The following is a 25769-nucleotide window of genomic DNA, read 5'->3' as shown; positions in this document are numbered from 1 at the left end:
TGCCCCGCGGCCGTTAGCGGCTCCCCGCGGCCGTTAGGGGGTGTCGGGAGCGGGGAGGTGAAGTGAGCCCTGCGCGGGGTGCGTTCCGCGGGGGTGCTCCTCGGTAGGGGCCTCTCTGTAAGCGGCTGGTAAGAGGCAGTCTAAAAAAGCCGAGTACTTGAGGTGGCCTCTAGCCGTGCGGATATCAGCTACTGTGTTGTACGTAGTTACCGGCTCCTACAGGCTCGGCCGGAAAGGCTCTTTCAAGACCCACCGTCCGTCCCTCGGGCACCCTTCTGGCAGCACTGGGGCTTAGCAATTTCTCCATCTGCTGGCCATCGGACGTAACTAGTGTTTAGTTAACCGTTATTCCACTCCGGAGCAATACTGGTCCAGGTAAATAAAGCCAAGGTTGTCCAAACACGGTTTTACTTCGGGAATGCACCCAATACTTTTTATAGTCCTCCGAAAAGACGGAAAATAACGGTACAACAAGTCGGTGCCTACGGAGCTAAGGGCCGGCCAAGGAGGGCAGCAGCTGAGGTTTCTAGGTGCAGCCTGTGCGCTTGGAAAGTCTCCAGCCCGGAGATGCTTAACAGTAAGGGTGCACCTGGCTCCCCTGGTCCTCACAGACTCACCATGAAAAATGGAGCCTGCCGGTCCAGTACAGGGAAAAACTGCTTACGTTACTTCGTCTTGATGTCCACGAACACAAAACACGCTACTCTGTATGTGTAACGACAACAGAAAACATACTGAAAGGGTCGAAACTGCAAAAACTCCTATGATGAGAGCCCTAACATCTCCTGCCATCAGTCACAATCAAAACAGAAGGCAAACTGAAAATTTTGAAATTCAGCAATTTCTCTTTTGTAGTTAAAATTTCTTTTTCAGTTTCCAGAGCTGTTTATTTACAATTTTCAAACTAGGTGGACTGTACAAATGAGAAAGATACATACAATGAACAGACTACACTCCTAACTGGACTGCCATTTCTGAAAGATTATTTTTTGTACCTGTTTTATAGGGAAAAATTTGGATTGCTTAGATTCATTATTACTGAGAAATACAAAATTGCTTTGTATTTCCAAATTATTTAAATTATTTAAATATTTATCCAAAATTATTTAAAAGCTGAAAAATCTCAAAATGAAGAATCAGGTGAATATTTAAAACAAATGCATTTTTAAAAACATTTATTGAAATGCCTTCATTGCATCATGCAGGATACAAAAATCGTGATTAGAAAACCTTTATAACCATACTTATAAGTAAAATCAAGATACATCAGGAAACAATATTAATTATATAAACCAAAGCAATTAATTTCTGATAGTGCTTTAAATCATTAGATTACAAGCTTCTTATGGTGATCTGCACAGATGATAACTGTCCCTTCTTTCATGATTCAAGTCAGAAGTGGTGTACATCATGCTAGACCAACCATGTCACCTGTGTATACCACAAAAAAAGAATACATACCCGTTCATTACAGATACAGGGTTTTAAAAGTACAGTAAAATATTCTGTCAGCCTATTTTTATTCTGCTTTCAGTTTTTAATTTGCTCCATCAAAAGCCATTTTCATTACAGAAAAATGTCTAACGCACTGTCTTCAGTTACACAGACCACATAGCACATACATGATTACTGGAATGGGGACCCTTTTTAAAGTCATAATATATGAGACTTTCTTGAAATTGTTCCATTAAATACGTTTTTGCAGTATTAGTCAAGAACGTGAAAGTGGTTTTAAATCGGTGACCACTCTTCCTCAGATTCAGTTACTTAAAACTTCTATTTTTTTAAAAATTTATACACTGCTTAGTGTAAACGCTGAGAACTTGCCTCTTTATTTGTATTCCATTTGACAGCATTACTCTGTGCAGACATGCATGTAAAAAAATGTTCTGGACTGAAATCCTGGCTTAATGAATTCAGATAGGTAGATGTTTTGACACTGGCTTCACAGGGATCAATATCTGAGACATTTGAGTAGTGTGTTCACTTGGCACAGAGTAAGATTAGAACCATACTAGGACCCGACTACATCAAAAGAAAATTGATGCAAGATCAGCTCAATCTATTCAACAAGGCAGATTAAGAAAACACTTCCTTATGAAAAGTTTCCTTCTAAAATAATATATATATATATTTTTTAATATCACCTTGTAGGGGAAAAAAATCAACCATTTATAAAGCTATCCTCTTGTTGTTGACTCCACAGATGTGGACTTTAAATATCCAGTTGGTGCAACTGGGTTATCTGACCATATAGAATATTGTAACAATGTAATTATGTTAAAAGTCAGGAAGAGTTTTGGCACTATTTGGCACCATTATAGAAAGCTAAAGTATAACTAAGTGTGGGAAAAAAGAAACATTATGATACAGGGATTTTATAACTCTTTGGCTCTGTTGTAATATTCAACTGCTAAGGCAAGTGTGTGTACCTTAGGGTTGCTTTTTATTTTTATTTTTTATAAAATACTTGATTAAAAGAGTTTTAAAAAGTCAGCTCATCATCTATAAATGTCAAATGCTGCATATTAAAATATATGCTGTTATACCTTTTTGTTCCATTACTAGAATTTTTGCATACTGATGAGAACACACACATTTGTAAACTGTTTAGTATGCTTATGAAGACATTCTCTGTATAGGAGAATTTGTACAGAACTATCACTGAATCAAAATGCTGTCACTTAAATTGCCTAATTTTCCATTTCAGAGCACTATGATTCAACAGCTTTAACTCTTCTGCTCCTGTACAGATCAACTAAAACAATCAACAGGTCCTCCTTTTCAATGCATTTATAAAACCCTTTCATTCTGCGGTTTTGGGTGCACATCATAAGGAGGATATTTCTGAGCATTCGCCAGCAATGTATGTGTTTTTTCAGATTTTACTACATATGGCTAACTTCATATGTTAAGTTATTGCAATGTGCCCTATTGCCCCATTTTATTATAACATGAAGTGGGTGTAGCCTTCTGCGCCTGTAACAATAACATCCATCCATATTCTCATGGCTTCTGGTGTAGGAGCAACCATATAGTATATCCGGTCATGTGTCTTAACACTGAAAGTAAGTAGTGGATTGGGACTCTAAAACAAAAAGAAGAAAGAAGGATATCAAAGGAATGAAATGAAACCAATTTATTGGCACTATAAGTAAAATTTATTTACAGGGAGATTTAGGACAGAGTTAAGGAAAACAATGCAATGCAAAATGCTGAGCACTACATCCTACAGTGCAGTCTTGGAAGCAGAGATGTGTTTAAAGTGCTTGCACCCAGCACAAATACTTTTTTTTTTAAATGATATACTTCTACTCTTAATTATTATACAGCAGTACAAGGCTCCCAATAGTTGTTTCATGTCCAAACAACAAGTAATTCCTTAGGCACCCCATTCAGAGGTCAAAAGCACTTCACCTGAAACAAGTCCAGGTGCAAAATACAAGTTCAGAGAGTTCACAGCCCTTCTAATTGTACATGTAAGGCAAGGGGATGCCATCAGCTGCAGGTACCAATTAACTCCCTCCCTATGGTCGGGGCATACTGCCATCTCTTGATTTGCCAAAGCCACTGAATTCAGTGGTCTAGCCAACAGCAGGGCTAAAGAATTCCTCCAGCAAATCCTATGTGGAACGAACACTTGGCACACAGACTCTCTCTCTCCTATCTCTATTTTCACTGATAAAAAAGTAATGATTATTAGTGATCTGGCTTCATCTTCCTTTTACTCCACTTTGTTTATGTGCAAGAGTTTTTATACTGTCAACTCTCCCTTTGTATTTACAAAAGCTACTGCACTTTAGGTACTGCCATATAATACTCAGTTAAAACAACAGTAACAAAGATTACCTTATATGCATTCTTTAGATGATCATAATAGACTTCTTCAATAGCTTGAAAATATATTACACCTTTTAATTTCGTTTCGTGTTTGTCTAAAACGGAAAAGAGAAAATGGCTTTTGAAAACTGAGATAAACACAGTACTTCAAGAAACACAAGGGTAATTTTCATTTCCACATCTGTCAGCTGATATAAATGACTGACTAGTACTTCTGCTTGTGAAATGCCCCAGTAATTTTCAACCTCTGTTATCAGTACAACAGTTGAGTTAAAAAGAGATATATTTCCTACTTCTATTTAATTTGTCTTCTTTTCAGCTTGGTTTCCAAGGAAATAAGGCTTTTGCAATTTTCCTATCTATCTGTAAGTCCGTGCCTTCACTAAAGCATCTGAACCTTTTGTCCAGTTTTAGCTAACAGAGGCACAGATATCTCTGAGATATTAAGTTCTTCCAATTCCATTGGTAGCTAAGTAGAAGAGAGAAATCCACATAATCTCAGCTAGGGCAAGAATTCCCGCCAACTGTCTGTACTGTTTAGACTACTGGATGGCCAGTCATCTCATAAACCAGCCAAGACTTCACATACTGCTGAACTGTTAAAACAAAGCTAGCAGGGCAAGATCCATGGTTTTCCTTCAAAGAAAAACTGCTATGAAAAGCAAATCTGAGATAAAATCTGATAGTAAAAGCTTTACATTAGAACAGCATTAGTGCTTTTATTTGTTTAGAAGTGCTTCTTCCTATTTACAATCTATAGTCTCAGGCTAATATTTATTATATATTTATTAATATTTATTTAATGTTTAACCTGTGAGGCTAACAGGTTGCAGGCAAGCTTCTGTGCAGCAGCTGCAGCAGCACTGTAATCGTCTGTACACTCTTACTCTGTGACACCTATGGTAAAAGCCAAATTAATTAGAGGTAATAAGAGGTTGCCACTCTTACAAAAAAGGGCCTTCCATTTGCTTCATAGCAGAGGTAAGAATGCCTGAATGGATAATGTACAAAACTGAAATAAAGGGTTGGAGTCTTCTCACTTAAGTTTTGATATCTACAATGGAGATATGGCTGAGCTAGTTGTTTAGTCTCCCTTTAAGGTCAATGGAGAAAAACAGCCACTGCTAGGGTGTAAATTCTAAACTATTTAGATATCTACCTTCAAGGGAGGCAATATATTAAGTCCCATTCTAAGAATCCAAGACAGGTTTTGCATCATCTGTAGCTTTTATTATGAGATTTAAAAAATAAACAGATTAAGAGCGTTTATTTTCTGTGCAGCCTTCATATAGCCTCCCCTTTGGCACTGATTTCTGTCATCTGGCAGACCCAACTGGGAAAAAGTATTCAGATAAGATAAAGCATTATTGCACATTTTATCCAGAGAGGAGAAAGAGATAAAAATTATTTAAAGTCTGGCATTATATACATACGGTGCCTTAACACACAGCAGAGATCAGTCTGTGGCCTACAGGCCACCAGCCTGCAGCCTGCTTGCCTCCCTCCCAGCATTGGCTAGTGAATGGAGAAGCAAGGAGGATACAGGCTGTGAACTTAACATCTTAAGAATCGCAATTATGATATGACCAGGACAGACTGACCATTTTCAGCACCCAGACTGAGCATCTTCAGCACATTTTCCTGCAGTGGAAGAGAACTTGTTAAATAATCCCAGATGGTATTAAGAAAATCAAAGCCGCACGTGACACAAAAGCACAAACTTCCTTCCAGTATTTTTTGCCAGTGTTTGGGGGATATAATGCTTTCTGGTCCCCAGTTTTTCCATTAACACTGAGCAGTCAAGCAGAACATCTTAAACAGTCCCATGACAGACTCTACAGTCATTTTGAACACTCATGAAATCAGCTTACATCCTATGAGTAGTTGCAAGCAATTTCCAAGCTTCAGATAATAGCTAAAAAAAAAAAAATCCCAGAAGCTCAGAAGTACACTGTTGGGAATCTCCCTGCCAACCCCAAGGGAACCAGAAGAAGTTCTGAGATATAAGATTACTACATTATAGCACATGCTTTACTAAACTATATACAACACTATAGAATATATGTCTATATAGTACAAGCAAGCAGTGATCCACTCTCCTTGCAAGCCCACCCTGAGTTTTGTTTACAGCAACATTTCAGGTACGCACAAACTCCTATCATAGTGGACTTTGTGGAGTCTCATGTTGCTTCAGGTCAGAAAATACCGACGTTTTAGTCATTACACTAAATTTTCAGGCTTCGGGATAAATTCTTTGTTCAGTACACTCACCGAACTAAAACAATACACCTATATGTTCATGTAATGTTCATTTATTCTGAATTTACAGCATCAATATTTGTATTTGAGGTCTAAAACATATTTGAAGATCTAAGCAGATCCCCACTTACACAAACAGCTGCATTTTTGCTTAGCTGGTACAGAATTCTCATGAAATTTTCTTTGTTGGCTGCAGTCCTTGAGACGTTATAAAAAGTTTTCTTTGGTAATTGAAATTGCATTATGGCAACTGTACTGCACTCAAAACTGAAACTGGAAATTATTAGCATAACTACTTAAAAAATGGAAAAGATCAGTACCAGATGGGAACACTGTTGTATGTTACAGGCCTTGCTAACCAATAAACCAGCTGTTAAGAACAAAATAAAAAAAAGAACTGTTTCTGTTTGTCATATTCTTCACAATATTATTGTAAACTACCAAAAATATTTAGTGGATATGTAATGAATTCAGATGATGTATTTTAAAAAAAGACAGACTGAGCAATGCATAATTACCATCAATTTTTAGTTCCTCATTACTTGCTGAAAAGAAGTAATGTCCTAAAAGGAAATGGAACTGTTTGTTTGTTTGTTTGCTTTTTAATACCAGATGTTTTCTTCTGCTTCTTAGCTACTACCATTCCACATAGGCCCTTGATTGACCTCCCCAACAATAAAAATTCAGAACACAAAGTAATTTTATGTCTTCCTCCAAAACTTCAAAGTCAAATTCAGTGTAGATTGCATAGCAAATTGTTAGATTTAAGAACTTAAGTCCCAAAGCTCTTAAGTTCCAGAATTCTGGTTTTGATTTAATATAACAAATTACTGTAATAGCTCCAGATAATGTATTAAGACAATTTAATCTACAGAAATCTGTTTTAGAGCATTTCATGTTGTTCATTTTAAAATTCTTTAGACTCTCAAAAATCTGGTGAACTCCTAAAGTCTACTGTGTATTAAACTTCCTGAAAAACTTTTCAGCACATAAAGTCAGGCAACTGCAGAAGCATTTCGTTTAATTGTTTTTAGTAAGTATCGCAGATTATATTATTTATGATGCAAAAAGAAGTCATTATGTCATTGGGGGAAGTAGGTAATAATTAAAAATAAGTTAGGTGGAACCACTATTATATGTACTAAGAATGTGATGATGACCTTACTTTTTTTCTCTTGTCTGTCCACTGTCTCCCTTTGTCAGTAATGCTTGTTTGTTTCCTATGTGTTACTAGGATTAAACACTACCAGGAAGGGACTACATCTTCTGTGAGTGTATGCATAAAATGCACCAACAAAATGCAACTTCAGGTTTTACTTGGGATTCCATCCATATTCGTAACATGACTGAGGTTGACAGGGAAACAGAGGGACATACATAGCCTAATAAGTGATCCTAAAAAGCAACCTACCTGCATAATAAGTAAAAGTTCTCTTGTTTCTGTCAAAAACAAACCATCGTTTCTTCCATGTTTTAATTTTCCCTCCCATCTTAATCAGAAAGCCTCGGCAGGTCTTCTCTGTGAGGGAGACATGGTAACAGGTCTCTATGTTGTGACCAGCTGTTTCAATGTGACTTCGCAGATCAAAGTCTTCTTTTCTAATGGGCAAGTAGCGAGTCAAGGGACGGGCCTACAAGAAAGAAAAGAAAGTAGTTTTTCTTAAACAAAAGTCAACTTTTCTCTTATGCTCTTTCTTTCTGCTGCAGGCCAAGATTTCTTTAAAAGAAAAATCCTTAAAACACGTATCTTTACAAAATGTTTGATACTTGTATAAAAGTGAGATTAGAGCATGGGAATATCTCAAAATCATCAGTTAGATAAACTGGTAGAAGAGGGACCAGAGCACAGATGGGTTGTTTTAGAATTAAAATGTGAATTAAATGTGAAAGGCCTGTGGCTGCTTTAGAGAAATCGAGTTGTGTTACACAAACTCTTTACATCTCTGGACAAGATACTTACTCTCTGTGCAGCAAAATGGGTAAATATCTAGGTTATTAACATTTCAGTATTACAGGTACTTCAATACAAAGTATAATAGAAACAACAAAAACATGCTCTTCTTAGGAAAAAGTAGTATTAGGAAGAATGAGAGTGAACTGTACTCCTTAGCTCGTTTCACAAAGATTGCTCTAAACAAAATATAATTACTTTCTTCTGAACTAATTAAATGTGGTTCATAATCGGCAAAACAATATAGAGAACTGAAGTACATTCCCTTTGCAAGAGACAGCAAAGCAGACAGGAAACAGTGCTTCACTCTTGATCGTGTTCAGGACTCTGCATCCCACTTGGATAGGATAAGTTGAGAGAACAATTCAAAGAGTGATTTAGGACCTTTGCCAGTTGAAGCCATGTGCTCGTTCTCTGTGCCTGAGAAGTCTGACAAAGAAAACTCATTATAAACCCAAGAGACAAAGTCTCTGGAGGCTCCTACCACAGTCAAGGCAGACAGAGGCTATGTCACAGGGTGATTCAGAACTGAAACCTCATTTAGGTGCTCTGAATCCCCTGTCAAAGAAATCAGTCCCTCTTTCGCTCTCTCTCCCCGCTCCTACATTGACTCCAGAGACGTCAGTAACCTGGAGAATCCAGTCCGCCCCTGCTCCATGCCTAAAGTTAGCCTTTAAATACCACTGTGAGTCACAAATCTAAGGGACTTTCTCTCATTGCATTCTCAAGCGTCTCCTTACGCAATGGGAGCTGTGTTGCCTGTAAGAACTTTTAGCACCCTTCTAAAATTATGCAGTCCTTTACTATACAAGCTGGAACTAGCTTTGGCATGTGCAAAGATGGAGTTCCTTCCCCTAGTTTACATTTCTAAATGTCAGGAAGTGCTGGAAAGAAAAAAAACATTATAACCTTGAAACTGGATCTCACTGCACAAAGGAAGTAAAATAAATAATGAAAAAGCACAGTTCATTCTGAAAGAACAGTTTTTTCTTCCTACTAGTTCAGCTATTAGTGTCTCTGCCAATTAGCACTGTTATTACAATGCATATGCATTCCAGTTATGAATGAAGATATAAGCATGACATCATTGTTTACACCAAGCCTGGGTTGTCATTAGAAGTTCTTAAAGAAGAAAAAAAGACAACATTTAAATGAAGTGTACATAAAATTTAAAATTTGGTAATTACAAGAACACAGGGTTGAATATACTAAATGAGAAATAGCTTAAAATTCCTATGTGACTGTCCTATTACTCTGATTTTTTATCAATTAAAAAGGCCAGTTATGTAGGAATGTTGAGAAGAAATATGATAGTAACACATAAAACAGAAAGATTTAGCTAAGATAACACAGATAAAAGCAGAAAGATATTCAAATAGGATTTGGAAACTTCCGCACCCATATACAAATATTAAGATGGACACATTAGTTTGCTATGTTATATTAATAAAAAAATGGCTGCCTAATTCATTTGCTGTACCATGTACGAAACCTCATTAATTATGGTGGAATAAACAAATAGGTAAGACACTAAACCTGAAGAGAGCTCAAGATACCACTGAACCCAAAAAGAAGCACAGAAGATGTAACAGGTAATACTGATTTTACTAAATCATGTTTCTTCTTTTGTGTAGTCCTCATAATGGTGGAAAAAACGCTATTCTCTCCTTAAAGTAGATGTGGAGGTGGAAAAACATTTTTTTTCTCCAGTCAACTATTTTGGAAATGACAATTCACATTCCAAAATATTTTATGTATTAAAATGGGAAAAACAAACAAATAAAAACAAAAAGCTCACAACGGTTTATAAAATTAACTCTCACAAATTTCTATTGTTCAGATTAAAATACTGTGCTACTCAGTAACAAACCTTGTAAGATTAAATTTATGCTTTAGATACAAGATGGTAAATAGATACCTATGTTATTATTTAGATTTAAATGAATACAGAGAAATCTATCTGAGGCTCCAAAAGCCCAAACGAACTTTAAGCAGCACAATTACATCTTACAAGTACTAAGTCATTCTATTCAGCTGGAAGTAGCTTAGCTTACCAGTGGCAGAAATAAATTCCACATCTACAATACAATTCATGTTTCTGTATCAAGAGTTAAGCCTTGCACTAAAACCATTTCATGTCAACATATCTCACCTGAGCTCTTTGTTTCTCACGTATCTTAACTTCTTTTTCAATTAATTTTTGCCTCTGGCTAGTTTCTTCTTCCAATCTTTTCTCCAATTGCTCTCTGCGACGTTTCTCTTCTTCCAGAGCTCGTTTTTTAGCTTCCATCTCCCGTTCCTAAATACCACAACACATGCAGAACTCCAGTTATATGTGAAATTATAACCGATAATATATTTCAGTCCTAGCTAGGACTAAATCCCTTCTTGCCTTTCAGGTAGGCAGAAGTGTATACCCTGCAAAGTAGACTGAGATTGGAATCAGAATCGCAAATATTTCTGCTCTAGAAATGCAAGTTGTTCATAAGCAACTCTCCTAGCAGGTGTAGGAGCAATACTGATTAGCTTCTAATATTAAGTGGCCCTGAACTCACTCATTGAGAGAGCAGCTATTGCATATGGGCTCAAAGATGCAGTATGAGACTAAGCCGCAGAAAAACTGAGCAGAGAGAGGCCCTGTTTTTTAAGGCCCTGTTAGGCATTAATGATATAGGGCCTAATGATTCATTTAGGAGGGTATTATCTACCCAACATGCCAGCTCTTAGTTTTAATCACAAAATTAGTTGTTTACCCTGGTCTCAAGCAGCCTGGTCTTTTCAGCATGCGCTTGTTTCAGAAGTCTCTCCATCTCTTCTATTCTTGCAACATTTGAAGTGCTTGCACTGCACACACACACACAAATCAGTTATTTAAAACAATAGCTGGTATGAAAGCCATATTTTACAATACAACGTTAGTTAAGAATTGAATCTGTATTTTTAAGATCCAATTCAGTGCAGTAGGCACTAATTACAAATAATGTATAAAGTACACAATACTCTCTCAGTTGACATGTTGTCCATACCGAGTTGTGAGAAATGCAGACTCGGATGTCTAAAAATGTGTCCCCTGTGATTTGTCATCTTCTCTCAGATAACAAAATATGGATGGAGGCCGTTACCATGTCCTAACAGAACACACCACCGATTCTTAGAGCTGGCATTAGTGATCATCTAAATATGCTTTTCAAGTCTTTCTGGCTATGGGTTGAATCTGTTTTGTGTCTCTGAAATCATCATCAGGAAATGCTAGATAAAAATCAGGAGTGTTAGGAGACATCCATAAAAGACACTCAATGGCAGAGCAGTGTCAGAAAGGATCTACCAGTTAAAGTACCCAACAAGCCAAAGTAACAAGGGTAATCACAAAGAGCGCTAGATCCTGGCCTACTGCAACACAGCTGTCACTTTGCCTGTCAGTTTTTTTTTTTTTTTTGCTCATTCTTGCAATAGAACGATATTTGGATGACATTTTCACTTCCAGTTTCTTTTTGAAGGTGGCATCACTTGTGTATCTGGGACTCAAAAGCTCTGCTGTGATAAGTATCTCTCTTACATGGTGGGAGATGAAGAGGATCCTAACACATACAGCTAGTAAATCAGTTTATAGAGCATCTCTAGTCACAGTAGGCCACTAGATCACCACACAGGTTTTGTACACAGACTTTCCGTATTTCTGTCCTATTTCTCATGTCACTGATTTACTATGCCTGCTTTGGAACAATGTTCCAACTTAATGTAATGACTAATTTTCCTTTAAGTGAAATTAAAAATGCCTGAAAGTACCATAGAACATCCTTCATGCTCTTTGAGTCACAGTGATGTTTTGATTCTAGTACAGGCATCATAGTCTTTAAGGATTATTTGTGCCTCTTGAGGCAACACTCTTGTAATTAATAATCCAGAGAAGCCCATCATGAAAGAGTCAGTTTTCTGTTTCATATGATCTGTTGGAAATTTAATCGGTTGAGTACGTATCCATGTGCCTCAGTAGATATGCATTCCATAATATGAAAGTCACTCTTTACACATTCTAAGAAGGTGTTTCCATTTCATCCCTAATTTCATAACAAGGCAGTATTTGGGAGAGGAAGTATTATTTAAGATTCTCTGCTAATACGCTAGTTCTCTAAAAGCTCTGCCAAAACGCTTACTTTCTCTTGCAAAGGGCAGTATCTGGTGTCTTGTAGGTAGCCAACAAGCAATACTATGCATCTTTCCTCTAATACAATTTATTTCTTTCATCTCAATTTAACAGACATTTCAACTGTGGTATATTCATATGTGAATATGTTCAACATCATGGTCTCCATTTTATTTTTCATCTTATAGTATTCATTAAGAACAGTTAAATATTAGGTATGTTACCATTACCAGTGTCATTAGACTAAAGCACAACAGTGTTAGAAATTGAATAAGGTCAAATGTTCAGGGCAGAGAGAAACTTGACCTGAGATTATATTGAAAACTAACTGACCTCTCTAGTGAAAGTAGGTGTCAAATGGCAGGTTTATTCATGCTTCTTAATAGCAGATAGATCACTGTGAAGGGACTAAGGTAGAGTGGAAGTAGTCCCACTATGTGTCATAGGCAAGAAAGAAAACTACAAGACCAACATCTTCAGCTTTCTGAGCGTGCTTCTGCCGGCTATTTCTGGTAAGACTAGGATTTTGTCAACAGCAGACTGCTAAGAGAATGCTCTTCCTGTGTGATAATCTCCAGAACACATTTCTCTGTCTGATATTGGGGAGACGTTTCATGAGAATATAGTACAATGCGAAATAACATACCTGATTTAACCCAAGCCTGCAGATCAGACAAATCCAGCTGAAATCTATCAAAGCTGTTGAAGCTTATTGTCTCTGAACAAAACCCACAAAATCAGGCCACTGACTTAGATGCCTAAACCTAAATTGGGCCTTAGTACATCTTGTTGAGAGGCCTACAAAACCTGAGTCAAATAACTTTAGTAAAACCAGTGAGCCCGTAAGTTAAAATAAAGTAAAACATGCAAAATGGTTTAACTATAGTAAGTTCTCCCACACAAAACTGGTCAATACCTCATACTCAACTTCGGTAACTTATCAGCTTAATTAAATCCTTTCACTCCCAATTTGCTTGTCCTCCTCACAGAAATTAATGCATAGCAGAAAATCATAATCTCTGAAAAATCAACCAGGAAAAATGAAGTTGCTAGTCAATCAACCGATCACAGGATCATATATTTCGGTGAGCTAACAAACTGCACTGCAAGAACAGTTTTATTTCTCCTGTACTTTGAGCACAGACACTTTCTGTATTTCCAGCAAAAAAGGTAAAATATGCCTTATATAGTTTAAATGTGTCAGAACAAAACAACATAGGTTTTTTTCATCTGAAGACTGATATGGCTAGAAAGGATTCTCAAACACCATCTAAAACAATATGAATTCATTTCAATTAAGGAAATCTTTGTTAAAGAAGGAAATTAAGTTGACTATCTTCCAAGAATTATTAACAGATTCAGTCAAAGCTCTTTTTTCTTCCCTCAACTAACTGCCTTCTGAGAAACCAATATATTTGTTCTGAGTTTTTTTTGTTTGTTTGTTTTTGGTTTTTTAAATCATGGTGGCTGGAACCTGCAGGAGACAAATGGACAAACAATGCCAGTGAAATGCAACAGCAGACAGGGCTCTGAAATCCTAGATGGAAGATTCCATTTATAAGATGGCTCTTGGGTAGTTCAAGCAACATGTGCTCTTCCTCCAAAATGGTCAGCACAGTGAGATTTTTTACCACTGCCACGTTAGATAACTACCAAGGTAAGACTATAATTCCCAGCCTGTGTTAGGCTATTGGAAACTAGCCAACTATATATCTATTTTAAAGGGAACTCTTCAGAGCCAGAGTCCTAATGCTTCTACATAAAAACAACCAGCAAAATCAATTTCACTGGTATTTTCCAAGACTCCTAGTATTGCAGTGTTAAGGACTACAAGAGGAAATGAGTGGGCCGACACCCTTTTACAGGAAACAGATGCTGAATAAAACACGTTAGCCAGAAAGCTATCCCGATGTTCACATGAGATTTTGAATCCTTTGACAATGTTGTATTTAATTCACAGCCCCTACCTGCACTTGTGAAATTACTGGGGTAGGACCATGAGCAGAAATGAAAGCACTATCATTAAACCCAGATTGTTAGAAAGAAAACTTGTCTGCTCACAATTTTGAGACTTGGCTGGACTTTTCTTTTTACATAAATGGAAGATTTTTTTTTTAACTAGTGTCTGAGCTGACAATCTCCTAGGGTTGGAGAAGCACAGCCTAGGGTTTTAAGTCTTTTCATTATTATCTCTTTGTTTTTACTGAGCCACAAAAGGGAGAGGAAATGCCAAAAAAATCTAGAGGACTCCAAAATGTTTCAGCATAAGTAATTAAGTTAGCATGCTGGACATGCAGAACAAGTGTACTTCATCACTGGCAGATGGCTTTGAGAAATTTCCTATCACCAGAAATCTGTAGTGCACAGAGAAGGAAGTTCAGCCATTATTTACATCTGAAAAGAGCATCAATGACTTCTTAATTTCTGTTCAGAGCTGACACAAATTTCTGTATAGCCTTTAACTGGTCACTTAGCCTCTCTATATTTTCCATCTTCAAATAAACAGATAAGATGACAGTTAAACTTGATGAAATGCTACACAAATGTAAATATTATGCCCATCTAATATCTTTATTTTCTTAACCTGTTAGCAGTATTCACATTACTGTAGCATCAACATCTACTTTTTTTTTTTCCTTTTTAATATTATAAACCTATGACCATTATAAGGTCAAAAATGAAAATTATTTACCTGGAAATGTTATCTGGTGAGCATGCTGATATGCTTGTCTCCATACTGTCAGAACTATCTAAGCTTAATGTATCAAAGGCATGGTCCTTGTAACTACGATCTGGGTAATGGAAACTATTCAAATATACATTTGATTCAGATGCAGTTCTGCTGTAGAATTCAGGAGATTTCTGCCTGTGTTCTTCACATATACGTTGATGGTTATACCCTGCAGAGTACAGAGGAAACACTTATTTTACACAGGAAATCCTGTGACCTGAACATAAAGTGTTAGCAGCGCAAGCATTTGGAATACCAGCTCAGATCTAACTGCATTGTGACCTAGCTACTACAATGTTACAGTTAATTTCATAAAAGAATCATAACTGAAATAAAACCTATAAATACTCATTTTATCACTGGTGGGTACAGCATCTGTAATATATGCAGACTAGTATGGCTGGCTTTTCAATATATATCCTTGTATGTGAATTGAGAAAATTTAATATGCATAAATTAGGCCAAATTCCAAAGTAATTCAGAGATCTAGAACAATCATCACTGTTTAAATAAAAAATTGTCCTGATATTCAAATGTGTACAGTACTTGGTTGGTTGGATGTAGTGAATGTGCAGTATTTCTTTTGTCTTTTGGGGGAATTTTGCCTTTGGGTAGCTGCAGGTTGACTTTTCGTTTCAGGTGAAATAAATAGGCTACTTTTCACATTACTGTAGTTACCATTGCACAGGTACTTTCCTAGAGCTTTAAAACTATAGTTCACCCAATATGATTGAAACAGATCTCTGTAGCTCAGTGACTGTAACAAAAAGTAAGGTTTATGTAGTGTTTAAATTTTCTGCTTTTTAATTTTCTACAAAACCAAGCCATTCAACAAAAGAGTCACATGAGTAGAAAGTCTAATTTTTAAGTGTACTTGACAGACCAGTATATTTATTTCAGACAAGAAGTCAGGTTAAGTATTCAACTACAGGCTAATTTGGAATTAAGTATTTTAAAAGCCATCCTTGAATATAGGGAATTTGGTTTGACTATATCTCCTTTGAAAATAATTCTGAAGAAGTATTTTTAATATAATGTCTCCACTACTCTTTGTAAATAAAACAGTAGCATTTACACAGACTTACAGAGGTTCTTGCGCTAAATGACAATTATCATTTTAACTGCTGAAGAGATTTCACAATGCTCTTTTAAGGTTTGTTTAATGTACTTGATGACAAACATAGCTTCACTGATCGTCTTTTCCTTGAATTGATGCAAGAAATTACATTTTCTCACAGCTTTGATACTGACAAGTACTCTGTGCGCAATCCTAACCAAAAAAGTGAGCTGGTGGAATAGCTGGGTGTTAAGGATGACTGTTAGACAAAATTAAAATCTCCCATTCATAGAGGAAACACACCATTGACACTCCAGATTTTTAAGCAAACAAAAAACATAAGAAAAATGTCTGTAAAATCCACATACAAATTTTTATTAGACATCGTTACGATATTAGAAAACCTTGTTTGAATTGGGAGTATTTTCCTGCCTTGGTCTCGTTCTCTATCTGCATATATAACATTACTGTGTGGTATTTCCTCTGACATTTGAGTCAGAAGAGTTCTGTTTTAGGGAGCCAACAACTGCAGCTCTACCTTGGAAAGGCTATAATCCTCTCCAAAAGGTTTCTGAAGAGCATGACTCAGGCTGAAACATTAAAGCATATTATTGTGGAAATCATGCCCTACACACATCTCCAAGGCAGATAAATTGTTTCCTCTTCCCTTCATTCCGCTTCTCTCTGTACAACACAAAGGCTTTTCACAGACAATTGAAGCTGGTTTCCAAGAAACTAATGGAATTGTACTTGCCATTTGAGAGAACATTAAATTTCAACAAAAGTTCAACTGCACTGATTAGCAGAAGAAACAAAAGGGACACAAATACACTTCAGCATTTGTAGATAATAGCATCACACAACACAGATGTTACTGATTTGCATGTGCAATTTTTTTTTCCCCATTATTATGGCAAATGCTGCTTTTATTGCAGATATGCAATTACCTTTCATACTCGAACCTTTGGAATGACTAATTGCTCCTGTAAAAATGGTTTTCATTATTCATTATGGAAAAAGAGAAAAAAATAAATTAGTGAAAGAAACTGCATTCAAATGAATCTTTGTCTATTAAGCCCTTTGCAAAAATACAGACTACAGAGAAATCTTAATTTCATATCTTGTACCTTTTAGATTTTTCTTCTGCAAAATACAGAGAAACATACTAGTTTTACAAATATGAACACTTTCATGACATGTACAACTTTCCATGATGATAAAGAATCCATTATTTAAGTCAAAAAATTGTCAGTTAAATTTATATAATCATGCAAATGTAACTATATATTTCAAGACATGTCTCTTTCTATGCAGTAAAACAGTTAGGTCACAGAATGACATGCATTCACATAAACATTATATAATGTGATAGTCTCATGTGCTCCTCAGGCCTTAAGCAACACACAGTTCAAATATCAGAATCAGCTGTATAGTGACTCAAAAAAACCTCACAGCCAACCTACTTCCATTACAGACTGGCTTACACATCACACAAGTACAATCTGTTGGTTAAAGAAGTTCTGCACGTAGAACATGCACTTAGAAATATCAAGCTCCTAGTAGGATCTTAAACTTCACTAAAAGTTTCCCAAAAGCCAACAATATAATTGCAAGCTGGCAATAGCTAAAATAATGTTTTTTGTTGCACTGGTTTGTATTCTCTTAGTAAAATAATAAAGTTGAGTTCAGCAAAATATTACAAATATCCATAAAGCCGTATCATTAAAAAAAAAAAAAGAAATCCTACAGTTGTTGCAGAATCACAAAGAACAAATATGACACCACAAAATAGCAATGAGGTCAGAACTGTAAGTGAAAGCCGTTGTTAAAGGTAGCACTGTCAAGTATGTTAAAAGCAGTTCTTTATATATATATATATAAGATTTTGGTACAATATTTTCTTTTCTTTCCATTTTTTCCTCTTTTTATAAACATAGATATTAAAATGTCAAAATACATTTTTTTGTATTGAAACATGCCAAAGGAGAAAGCCCAAGTCTGCCTTGGCAATGTAACCCACAGATCTACAAAGATTTATTTCCAAGTTTTCCGCTGTACGTGTTTGGCTATGAGCAAAGAAGCAAAAGATAAGTCCTTCACAAAACAGTAGCTCTGCAGATATTAGCATTAATCAGAAGTTTTGTTGTGACAGGTTATTTTACAGTGTGAAAAAATGGATTTGTGAAATGCTATCACCGTTTAAACAATTATTTTAAATTTTTCACAGATTTGGGAAACTACTTGACAGTGCTGACACAATCAGTACTTTTGCCAAAACGTAGCAATGCTGGACACAGCCAGGTAAAGGGACGTTTTCATACCTTTTCTGGCCTTTCCTGAGTTTTATAAGAGCAAAAAACAAAAACAAACCATATAGAAAAGCTTATAAATTTGTCTTAAATATGTACGTCTCCCTCAGTATATTGTTTTTCAGTGAACTTCTAAAGTTCTGCTTAGAAATACTACAAATAATCTTCTTGCTGTTATGTAACATCTCTGTCCAAATGGTGTTCTTCCCAGTGTCATGTCTTGTCTCACGTTTTAACTCTCAAGCAACCATCTCCCCTTTGCTCTGGGAGAGCAGCCCACAGTGTACGGGACTAGACTGCCCAAGGAGCCCTCGCTCCTACCTGCGCCTGCCTGGGCTTCTGGTCCCCAGCGTCCCATGGCAACTCCATGGGCCCAAGATTCCACCTGTGCAGAGTCTGGTCTCTAGATTACACCAAAGAGTAGTTTCTTCATTTAATTTTTTTGCACACACTTTGCTTACAAAGAGCTGAATATATATAATCTCTATATAGTCCTTCAGAAATACCTCATGAATGACAGCTAAGAAACCAGTTTTTCCATAAATGATTTACACCAAAGATGTGTGCTCTTAAACAATTGATAAGCTGCTCTTCCCACAGGCAATTTTTAGTGAGACTGACAGCTTGTTTCTTTCAAGGAACGTTTTTCTAACTCACATGACTGACTAAACACACTTATAGTAATCCTATAATAAAGACTGTTTGGTATGAGGAAATTTATGAAAATGCTTCCTCCTGAATCTCCACTGGCTGTGGCCTAAAATTTACTCATAGACATTACTTATACTTTAATAGCTTTAACATTGTGCAGGAACATGTTCAGTATGTTCAAACTGAAGCAGTTCTACTTTTCCCCAACTTCATTTTTAACTCTGAATTTTTCTTTTCAGACTTTTACATTTACCTTCTTGGACCGAAATAAAAAAAAAAATGGAGAAAGCCATTAGAGAAAACTCATAACACCGGTGATTTTGTAATTCTCAGATAACATCTTTAAACTAGCTGAGCTGCCACCTTCTCCAGGCACTGTTGAATAAACTTTCTTTAGATTTATACAAACATAAGGGAGCATCTGGCCTAGGTATTTGCTCAATGCTTTTAAGCCCTTAGGAATTTGGTAAGCTGCTAATACCACTTTAGGAGCCTCTCTGTGGAGCAAAGTGTATCATCCTCTTTGTATCACAGTTCATGTGACACTGCATTGTGGCCAGTGCTCCAAATGGAACGGATAAAATGTCATTTGTCATGTTAGACGATGACGCTCCATTGCGCTGACCACGCCTGGCTGCGGTGCATTCAGTGCAACAGTGCATGCCTAAGGAAGCAGTAACCCAAGACCTGTCGTTTGCAGTACGTCACCTTGAATACAGAAAACTGACGCAGTGAAAACCTGTCAAGTGGGGAAAGAAAGGCAAGCAAAGCAAGCAGTGGTGCAGTACACCTGACATATCGAGATCACTTTTAATTTGCTCATTAGCTATTTGGGGGAGAGGGGCAGGGAAGAGAAGCAATTTCTACAAAAGATGCAGAGTTCTGCTGATTCAGTAGAAAGTCTTACTCATCCAAAATACTCACTTAGTCTAAAACGGCTAATCTGATCTTCCCCAATAATGTTTTTTTAAGAAATACAGTGTATTTATTATATAATAAATATATTTATTGTAGAGCTCCAAATGAAGTTGGTATGCAGGTGCTAGTTGATTGTCAAAACAGAGAAAAAATATGTCCAATTACACGGGATTTGTCTTAGTTCCTCCAACAGAAATAAATTTAGGGAGCTCTCTGTTGAGCAAGAGGGTACTAAACCCTTCATTAATTACTAAAAGAGGCCATCAAAGCATAAAGAATCCCTATATTGCTACATCCTGCATGTCTTGACTGTACTCCTTACTTTGTAAATCCTGTGAGAGTTCAAGGAAAGCACCTGCCAGCAGCAGTATTTCCCTTTCACAAAGCTGATGCTTCAAAACAAGCCATCTAGAATTTCCACCTTCCTGCTATGAATTAATCAAACTCCCCTAAGCCCCTCTCCATAATTTAGTATTTCCATTTAAACAGTTGGTTCTTTCAAAGCAATAATCATCTTCGAGTATAGCAGGCAGTAGAGCACACATTATGCCTCACAGCATATAGCAACTAACGTGCCAAGTACCTTAACTAACGCATCTCTTCTTTGTCAATCTATCACTCAGGTTTAGTTTAGGGCCTGCCTTTCTTCTTTGCTCTTAAGACAAGTAACCTGCCTATACTCTTAGTATTTTCTTAGTTGTATGCTGACCAAAAAGAAAGTCAATTTATTTTAAAAGCTATTAACTATCTTCACCTGTATCAGAGTCAGTAACACTTTGCAGTTGTGTTTCTGGTCACACACTCTAATGCCCTTTGCAATCACTCTTTCCGTATTGCGTATGAAGTACTTCAAGATAAAAACTGGCCACAACACAGTAGGCTTGTGGAAGGCTTGCTGCGCGACTAAAGCTCAAAAAGAACAAAATGCAACTGGATCAGCTCTATAAAGTAAAATGTAGTAAATCGTGATTCTTTTGCAGCAGATCTGTTCTATCCATGTATTGAGTCATCTTGGTACATATGACTGACTTCAAACATGTTCTTTTAACATCTGTTAGCTCTGACAAGTCCCATCCTGGCTCAGGCTTAGTCACTACAATTCTACATAAAGTCTCATAGCATTAATTTTTATAACAATGATTCAGGTGTCAGAAAGAAAAGAAATTGACGCTTTGGAACTGAAGAGTAATGAATTTCCTTAAAGCAGAAATTAAATACATCAATTCAAGCTGACAAACAAGACAGAATCTCATAGCTTAACAGATCAGGTTTCAAAGATGTAATTTTCTTTTGGATTCAGAATTGTCACATCCCTCTTACAAAAATGCAGCTACACATCCATAATGAACCACTACTTCTTTCCTATTTTGTAGGCCCATATTCATGTGGGATCACAATAACGCAATCATACATTCTCAAAGATAAGTCATGGTATTGAATCATAAACTGGGGAATTATTTTTTCCAGGCAAAAAGACATGCCTGTGAAAACAGTTTTTAAGATCATGACTCATGACATGAGAAGTGTAATTCAAAAAAGAAAAATGAAGAAAGCAAGCAACACATTATCTTTAACATAATGCCTCAAAATCCACACAGGAATTACTCAGTTTACACAATGTGTATTTTTCTAAGTATTTTTCTATTCTGCTGGAGTATATTTGATGATCACATACTTCAAATCTACACATACGCCCGTGTCAGTCTAAACTTTGCTGTTACCTGCAAATGGACTGTGCAACTTGTACAACGTAGAACCAAGAGAGAAAACTTATAATTTTGTAGTCCTGTTGATTGTAGATACATGAGTTTTGGATTTATTTTTCAAAAAAACGAGCACCGACTTTTAATAGAAATGCATCAAATAAGAAGGTCTTACCTTTATGCATCCTTCTTGATTCCGACTCTTTGGTCATCATTGCCAAGCAGTGAGGAAGTACACTGCCACAGCTGTTGCTCTGTCCTAGTGGTAAATGCCCCTGCAGCAGGTTTTGTAAATATATGGTTAAAACTACACTTTTAGACATTTCTGCACCAGCAACTAATGGTAAAATAACTTGCTTTGTCATGAATATCAATGTCGTATCACATCAATCAGCCATGGATATTTTGGTTATCCACAGTCTCCATTTGACCAAAATGTTTTCAAAGCGATTTCTCTACCATACAGTTGTTTGTTAATTTACCTTATCACAAATAAAGACAATTTTCAGTTTATTCACAATCTTTCTTTACCATCTGGAGACCACAGGAGGAAAGGAAAACAGTTTGCTGAGTGTCTAGACTCAATTTAAATTGATCTGGAAACATAATCCTTCAGATATAATAAATCATGCATTTATGATTAATGTTAAAGCACGGCATTTCTATAGGTCAGAATAAAGGCTGGAAGTATGGAAGGCCTTACATATGTTTCTGTATGTTAATAAATCTGAATTTCTTTCAAACTCAATTGCATATATGAATTTGGAGGACCACATAATGCTTACAGTTCCCCAGTGTAACATAGGTTTTCATATAGAAATGGAAAAGCTATTAATTGCATGTAAATACTTACTTTAGATGTAACACTTCGTCCAAGAGTAGCACTATTGAAGTGCGGTGACACAGATGGAGTCGTTTTCTTGCGAGGTAAAGTATCACTCATGTACATGCATTCCTTGTGCTGCTTCTTTCGCTCTTCCAGATTTCTGAAATGCTTAAAATGCAATTTGTTAAACAGTTTTGGCAAAACGAACTGACCTACTTGCTCATTTATGCTCTGTATGGAATATACTGAAGGCTTAACTGGGAAGAATGTTATTTAAAGAATTTCTGCATCACTGTGTTATCCAGAATTTCTACAAATCTCACATTATAAAACACACTGATAATGGATATTTATTAAATACATGCACATATTTTGCATACATGTCATTGTACCTAGTTTTTTAAAAAGTCTCTCAAGTCTAGCTCATAACTGGAATCCAATTACAGAGAAAAACATGCTTCTTTACATGTTATTCTGAAGAACTGGTGGCTTAAAACAAATACAGCTTTTGAGAGGCATTGTCCAAATGTAAAGGGGAAAAAATTAATTTAGGACTTCAAACATAGGCACTGGTACTTTATTGCTTTAAGTTTTCCGACAGTTACAATGGCTCTTAAGTATTAGCATTTGCCTCTGGATTATTCATATATGGTAAGGAGTATATTCATTCAATAACACTCTGTAATATATTTTATATATATTTAAATGAGCAGTGTGTTTAAGTATAGCACTCTGCAAGCACGATCAGCTTATCAACTCTATCATACCACCCTGAAAAATTCACATGTAAATTAACTTCATGTCCATGATAACAAAAAGCCCATCCCAAGTCATCAGCTTTTGAAGGGTTACCTGTGGTTGCCTGCGATGTTTCTTAGCTGGCAGAGGAGGTGGTGTATCAGATAAAGGAATAGGATCTACATGAGCAGCCATGACCTCAGGCCAATGGACTGATGGAAGTTGAGCAATAGAGCGAGGAGAAAGAGAGTGAGGAAACACAAATCCAGAACAGAGAGGTGATCTTAGCTTTATAGAAAAAAGAGAAATTACACACAGAGTTTTCCTTTTGGAATTGCTCAAAAGGTATGGCATATACAAGCTGCAGTCTTAGTGCTACGTTTATTGGAGCACTTAACAGGAAAGGTGATTTGTTCTACTGGAACTCTTCAAGCACACATAACTATCAGAAACAGCACAGATATGCCAAATCCTAAACTAGGTGCTGCCCTATCACAACACAAAGGTCTGTGCATTTACATTCATAAAGGTATTCTATTCCTTTAAAAATAGGTTTATTAAAAATATCTTTTGGTTGTTACAAAGACAAAATTGTCACAAAGAATGAGAAAAAGAAAGAAAAAGCTAGAAGACACAGACTGGACAGATTCCATGGAGCAACTAAGATAATTAGAAGCTACTGATCTCCCCCAAATATTCAAGATATACATCTTCTATCACCCCACAGAAAAAAAGTATAAAACATACAAAATGAACACCTAAGAGCCATCGAACAAATGATCATTAAATGCGTCCACAGACGCTTCTCCAAGCGTGCATTACGTTTCAGTGTTTGATAGGCAGAGATGTCACTTATTGCTGCTCGAGTCATATTCATTTAGGTTTTTTGGCCTTAGAGTCCCATCTCCAACATCAAAGACACTTTACAGCTGGAGCATTCCTTCAGCTTTACTCTTAAACCATTACCTGACTCATTAACTGGGAGATGACAGTTTGCCTTAAGGTCAATTTACTACATGTTGAATGACCAAAAGGAGGGGGAAGGAGGGGAAAAAAAAAAAAAAAGGCAGAAAAGGCAGTGACGAAAAAACAATGCAAACAAAGGGAAATGTCTCTCAAACAAACCTCTTTATTTTGTGGCTGGCTCGTCAGCACAGCCGTGGAGGGCTCAGTGGCAACTGCTTCAGCATCTTTGGGGGGCTGAGTGGAAGGGGATATATTCGTGGAACTGCCATACAGCTCACTAATTTCATTTACACTGATATAACCCTAAAAGGAGGAATTCAGAAGTTAAAAGAAGCAAAAGCCAAAAGACGTGCAAGAGGATTAATGTATCCAGTATGATGAAAGTTAGTTTAGAGTGATACAGCCAAATATTCATTATTATCTAAACAGTTCAACATAAACATAATAAAATTATCACACTTTTCTAATTTTGCATATTTGGATTCTGAAAATTGTTCATCATTTAATTCTAAATACATTTGTGTCATCAAAAGGCAAATGTACATTAAGTGACCAACAGATTTTATTAAAATATAAATACAATTTAGAAGTTATATAGCTTTTTGTCAGTAAAACAGATGGGAGGGAAAGGAAAAATAAATCTTATTTCACCCACCTTTTTATTTCTTAAACTTCTGTTTTTATTTAAATAATCTACCTCAATGTATTTCGTGCCTAATTATGCTCAGTTTAAGTAGGCCAAATAACTAACAGAATTGAGAAGAATTTACACAAAGATATGCCACTGTTACTCTACATATTACCCTGACACAACATCTTCCATCTGTATTGTGTGAAAGTTGCTTCCAAATTTTAGATGTTATTGGGAAGCTCATGTAAGATGCTGTTAGTGTCAGCCCCATGAATAGCTATTTCAATTTGCCCCCCCCCCCCCCCACCTTTTTTTTAAACAAACATACAGGAGGTGACAGACTGGGAAAAGGAATGGACATGAGAGCACACTTCTGCCCAAGAAGCAGGTTCAGGCAGGCAGAGTTGTGATATAATGGGAGAATATAATGATTATACGTGTTCTAGTGTTAACCAAATAAATCTTATTTAAAAATAAAATATGGCTTATAATCCACGGTCTATAGGAGACCAGACTAAAAAATTCAGGCCTCAACACTTTATCCATAGACAAAAAGACTACTCAAAAGAAGAATAGATCCTTTTTGAAATGATGTCACAAAAATGTGATAGTAATATGCCTGTTTTCAAATCAATATAGTAAGCTGCTTTTAAATTGGGAAGGTCTCCAAAAGGGTTATGTTTTCATGACTGCACCAGAATGCTGACACATTAGTGTGTATACTTTTGGCACCTAAATGATCAGAGAAGCCATAAGAGATTGCTCTAGTATTTCTTCTTTTAAAAAATACAGAAATTTAGCAATGATCAAAGGAGGCATGTTAAAAAAAAAGAAGAAAAAAGAAGGAAAACAGCCCTTTAATTCTTAGCATATTTTCAATGTGTTTATCAGTTATTTCAAGCCACCTACACGATTTTGGAAACTGTAGTCTCATCCTGAACACAGCACTCTAGAAATAAGAGGCAAATCTTAACTCAAATACAGTTTGATGAAATATTAAATGAGGAGGAGAATAGGTAAGCTACTAGACTTTTCCCCTCAAAAC

At 36.4% G+C, this 25769-nt stretch overlaps 1 protein-coding gene across 9 annotated transcripts in view; it reads right to left on the bottom strand.

Moving 5' to 3' along the window:
* Positions 1-1158: 1158 nt before the first annotated feature.
* The window catches only part of PHLDB2 (pleckstrin homology like domain family B member 2), a 71138-nt gene continuing 46527 nt past the window's right edge, over positions 1159-25769 (bottom strand). For 6 of the 9 annotated variants that reach the window (XM_062596866.1, XM_062596839.1, XM_062596883.1 and 3 more), the window contains 9 exons: positions 24253-24396; positions 22417-22557; positions 21739-21838; positions 14887-15094; positions 10804-10894; positions 10203-10349; positions 7511-7730; positions 3850-3935; positions 1159-3088 (listed from right to left, as the gene is read on the bottom strand). In XM_062596866.1, coding sequence (XP_062452850.1) covers positions 2948-3088; positions 3850-3935; positions 7511-7730; positions 10203-10349; positions 10804-10894; positions 14887-15094; positions 21739-21838; positions 22417-22557; positions 24253-24396 — 1278 coding nt within the window. In that variant the 3' untranslated portion in view covers positions 1159-2947. Of the gene's footprint in view, positions 3089-3849; positions 3936-7510; positions 7731-10202; positions 10350-10803; positions 10895-14886; positions 15095-16822; positions 16966-21738; positions 21839-22416; positions 22558-24252; positions 24397-25769 lie in introns of those variants that run through there. The other 3 variants (XM_062596890.1, XM_062596898.1, XM_062596906.1) reach the window with 3 other exon arrangements.

This window comes from Rhea pennata, chromosome 1 (assembly GCF_028389875.1).
Source record: "Rhea pennata isolate bPtePen1 chromosome 1, bPtePen1.pri, whole genome shotgun sequence".
Lineage (NCBI taxonomy): Eukaryota > Metazoa > Chordata > Aves > Rheiformes > Rheidae > Rhea > Rhea pennata.
This window is presented reverse-complemented; position numbering and strand designations above follow the sequence as displayed.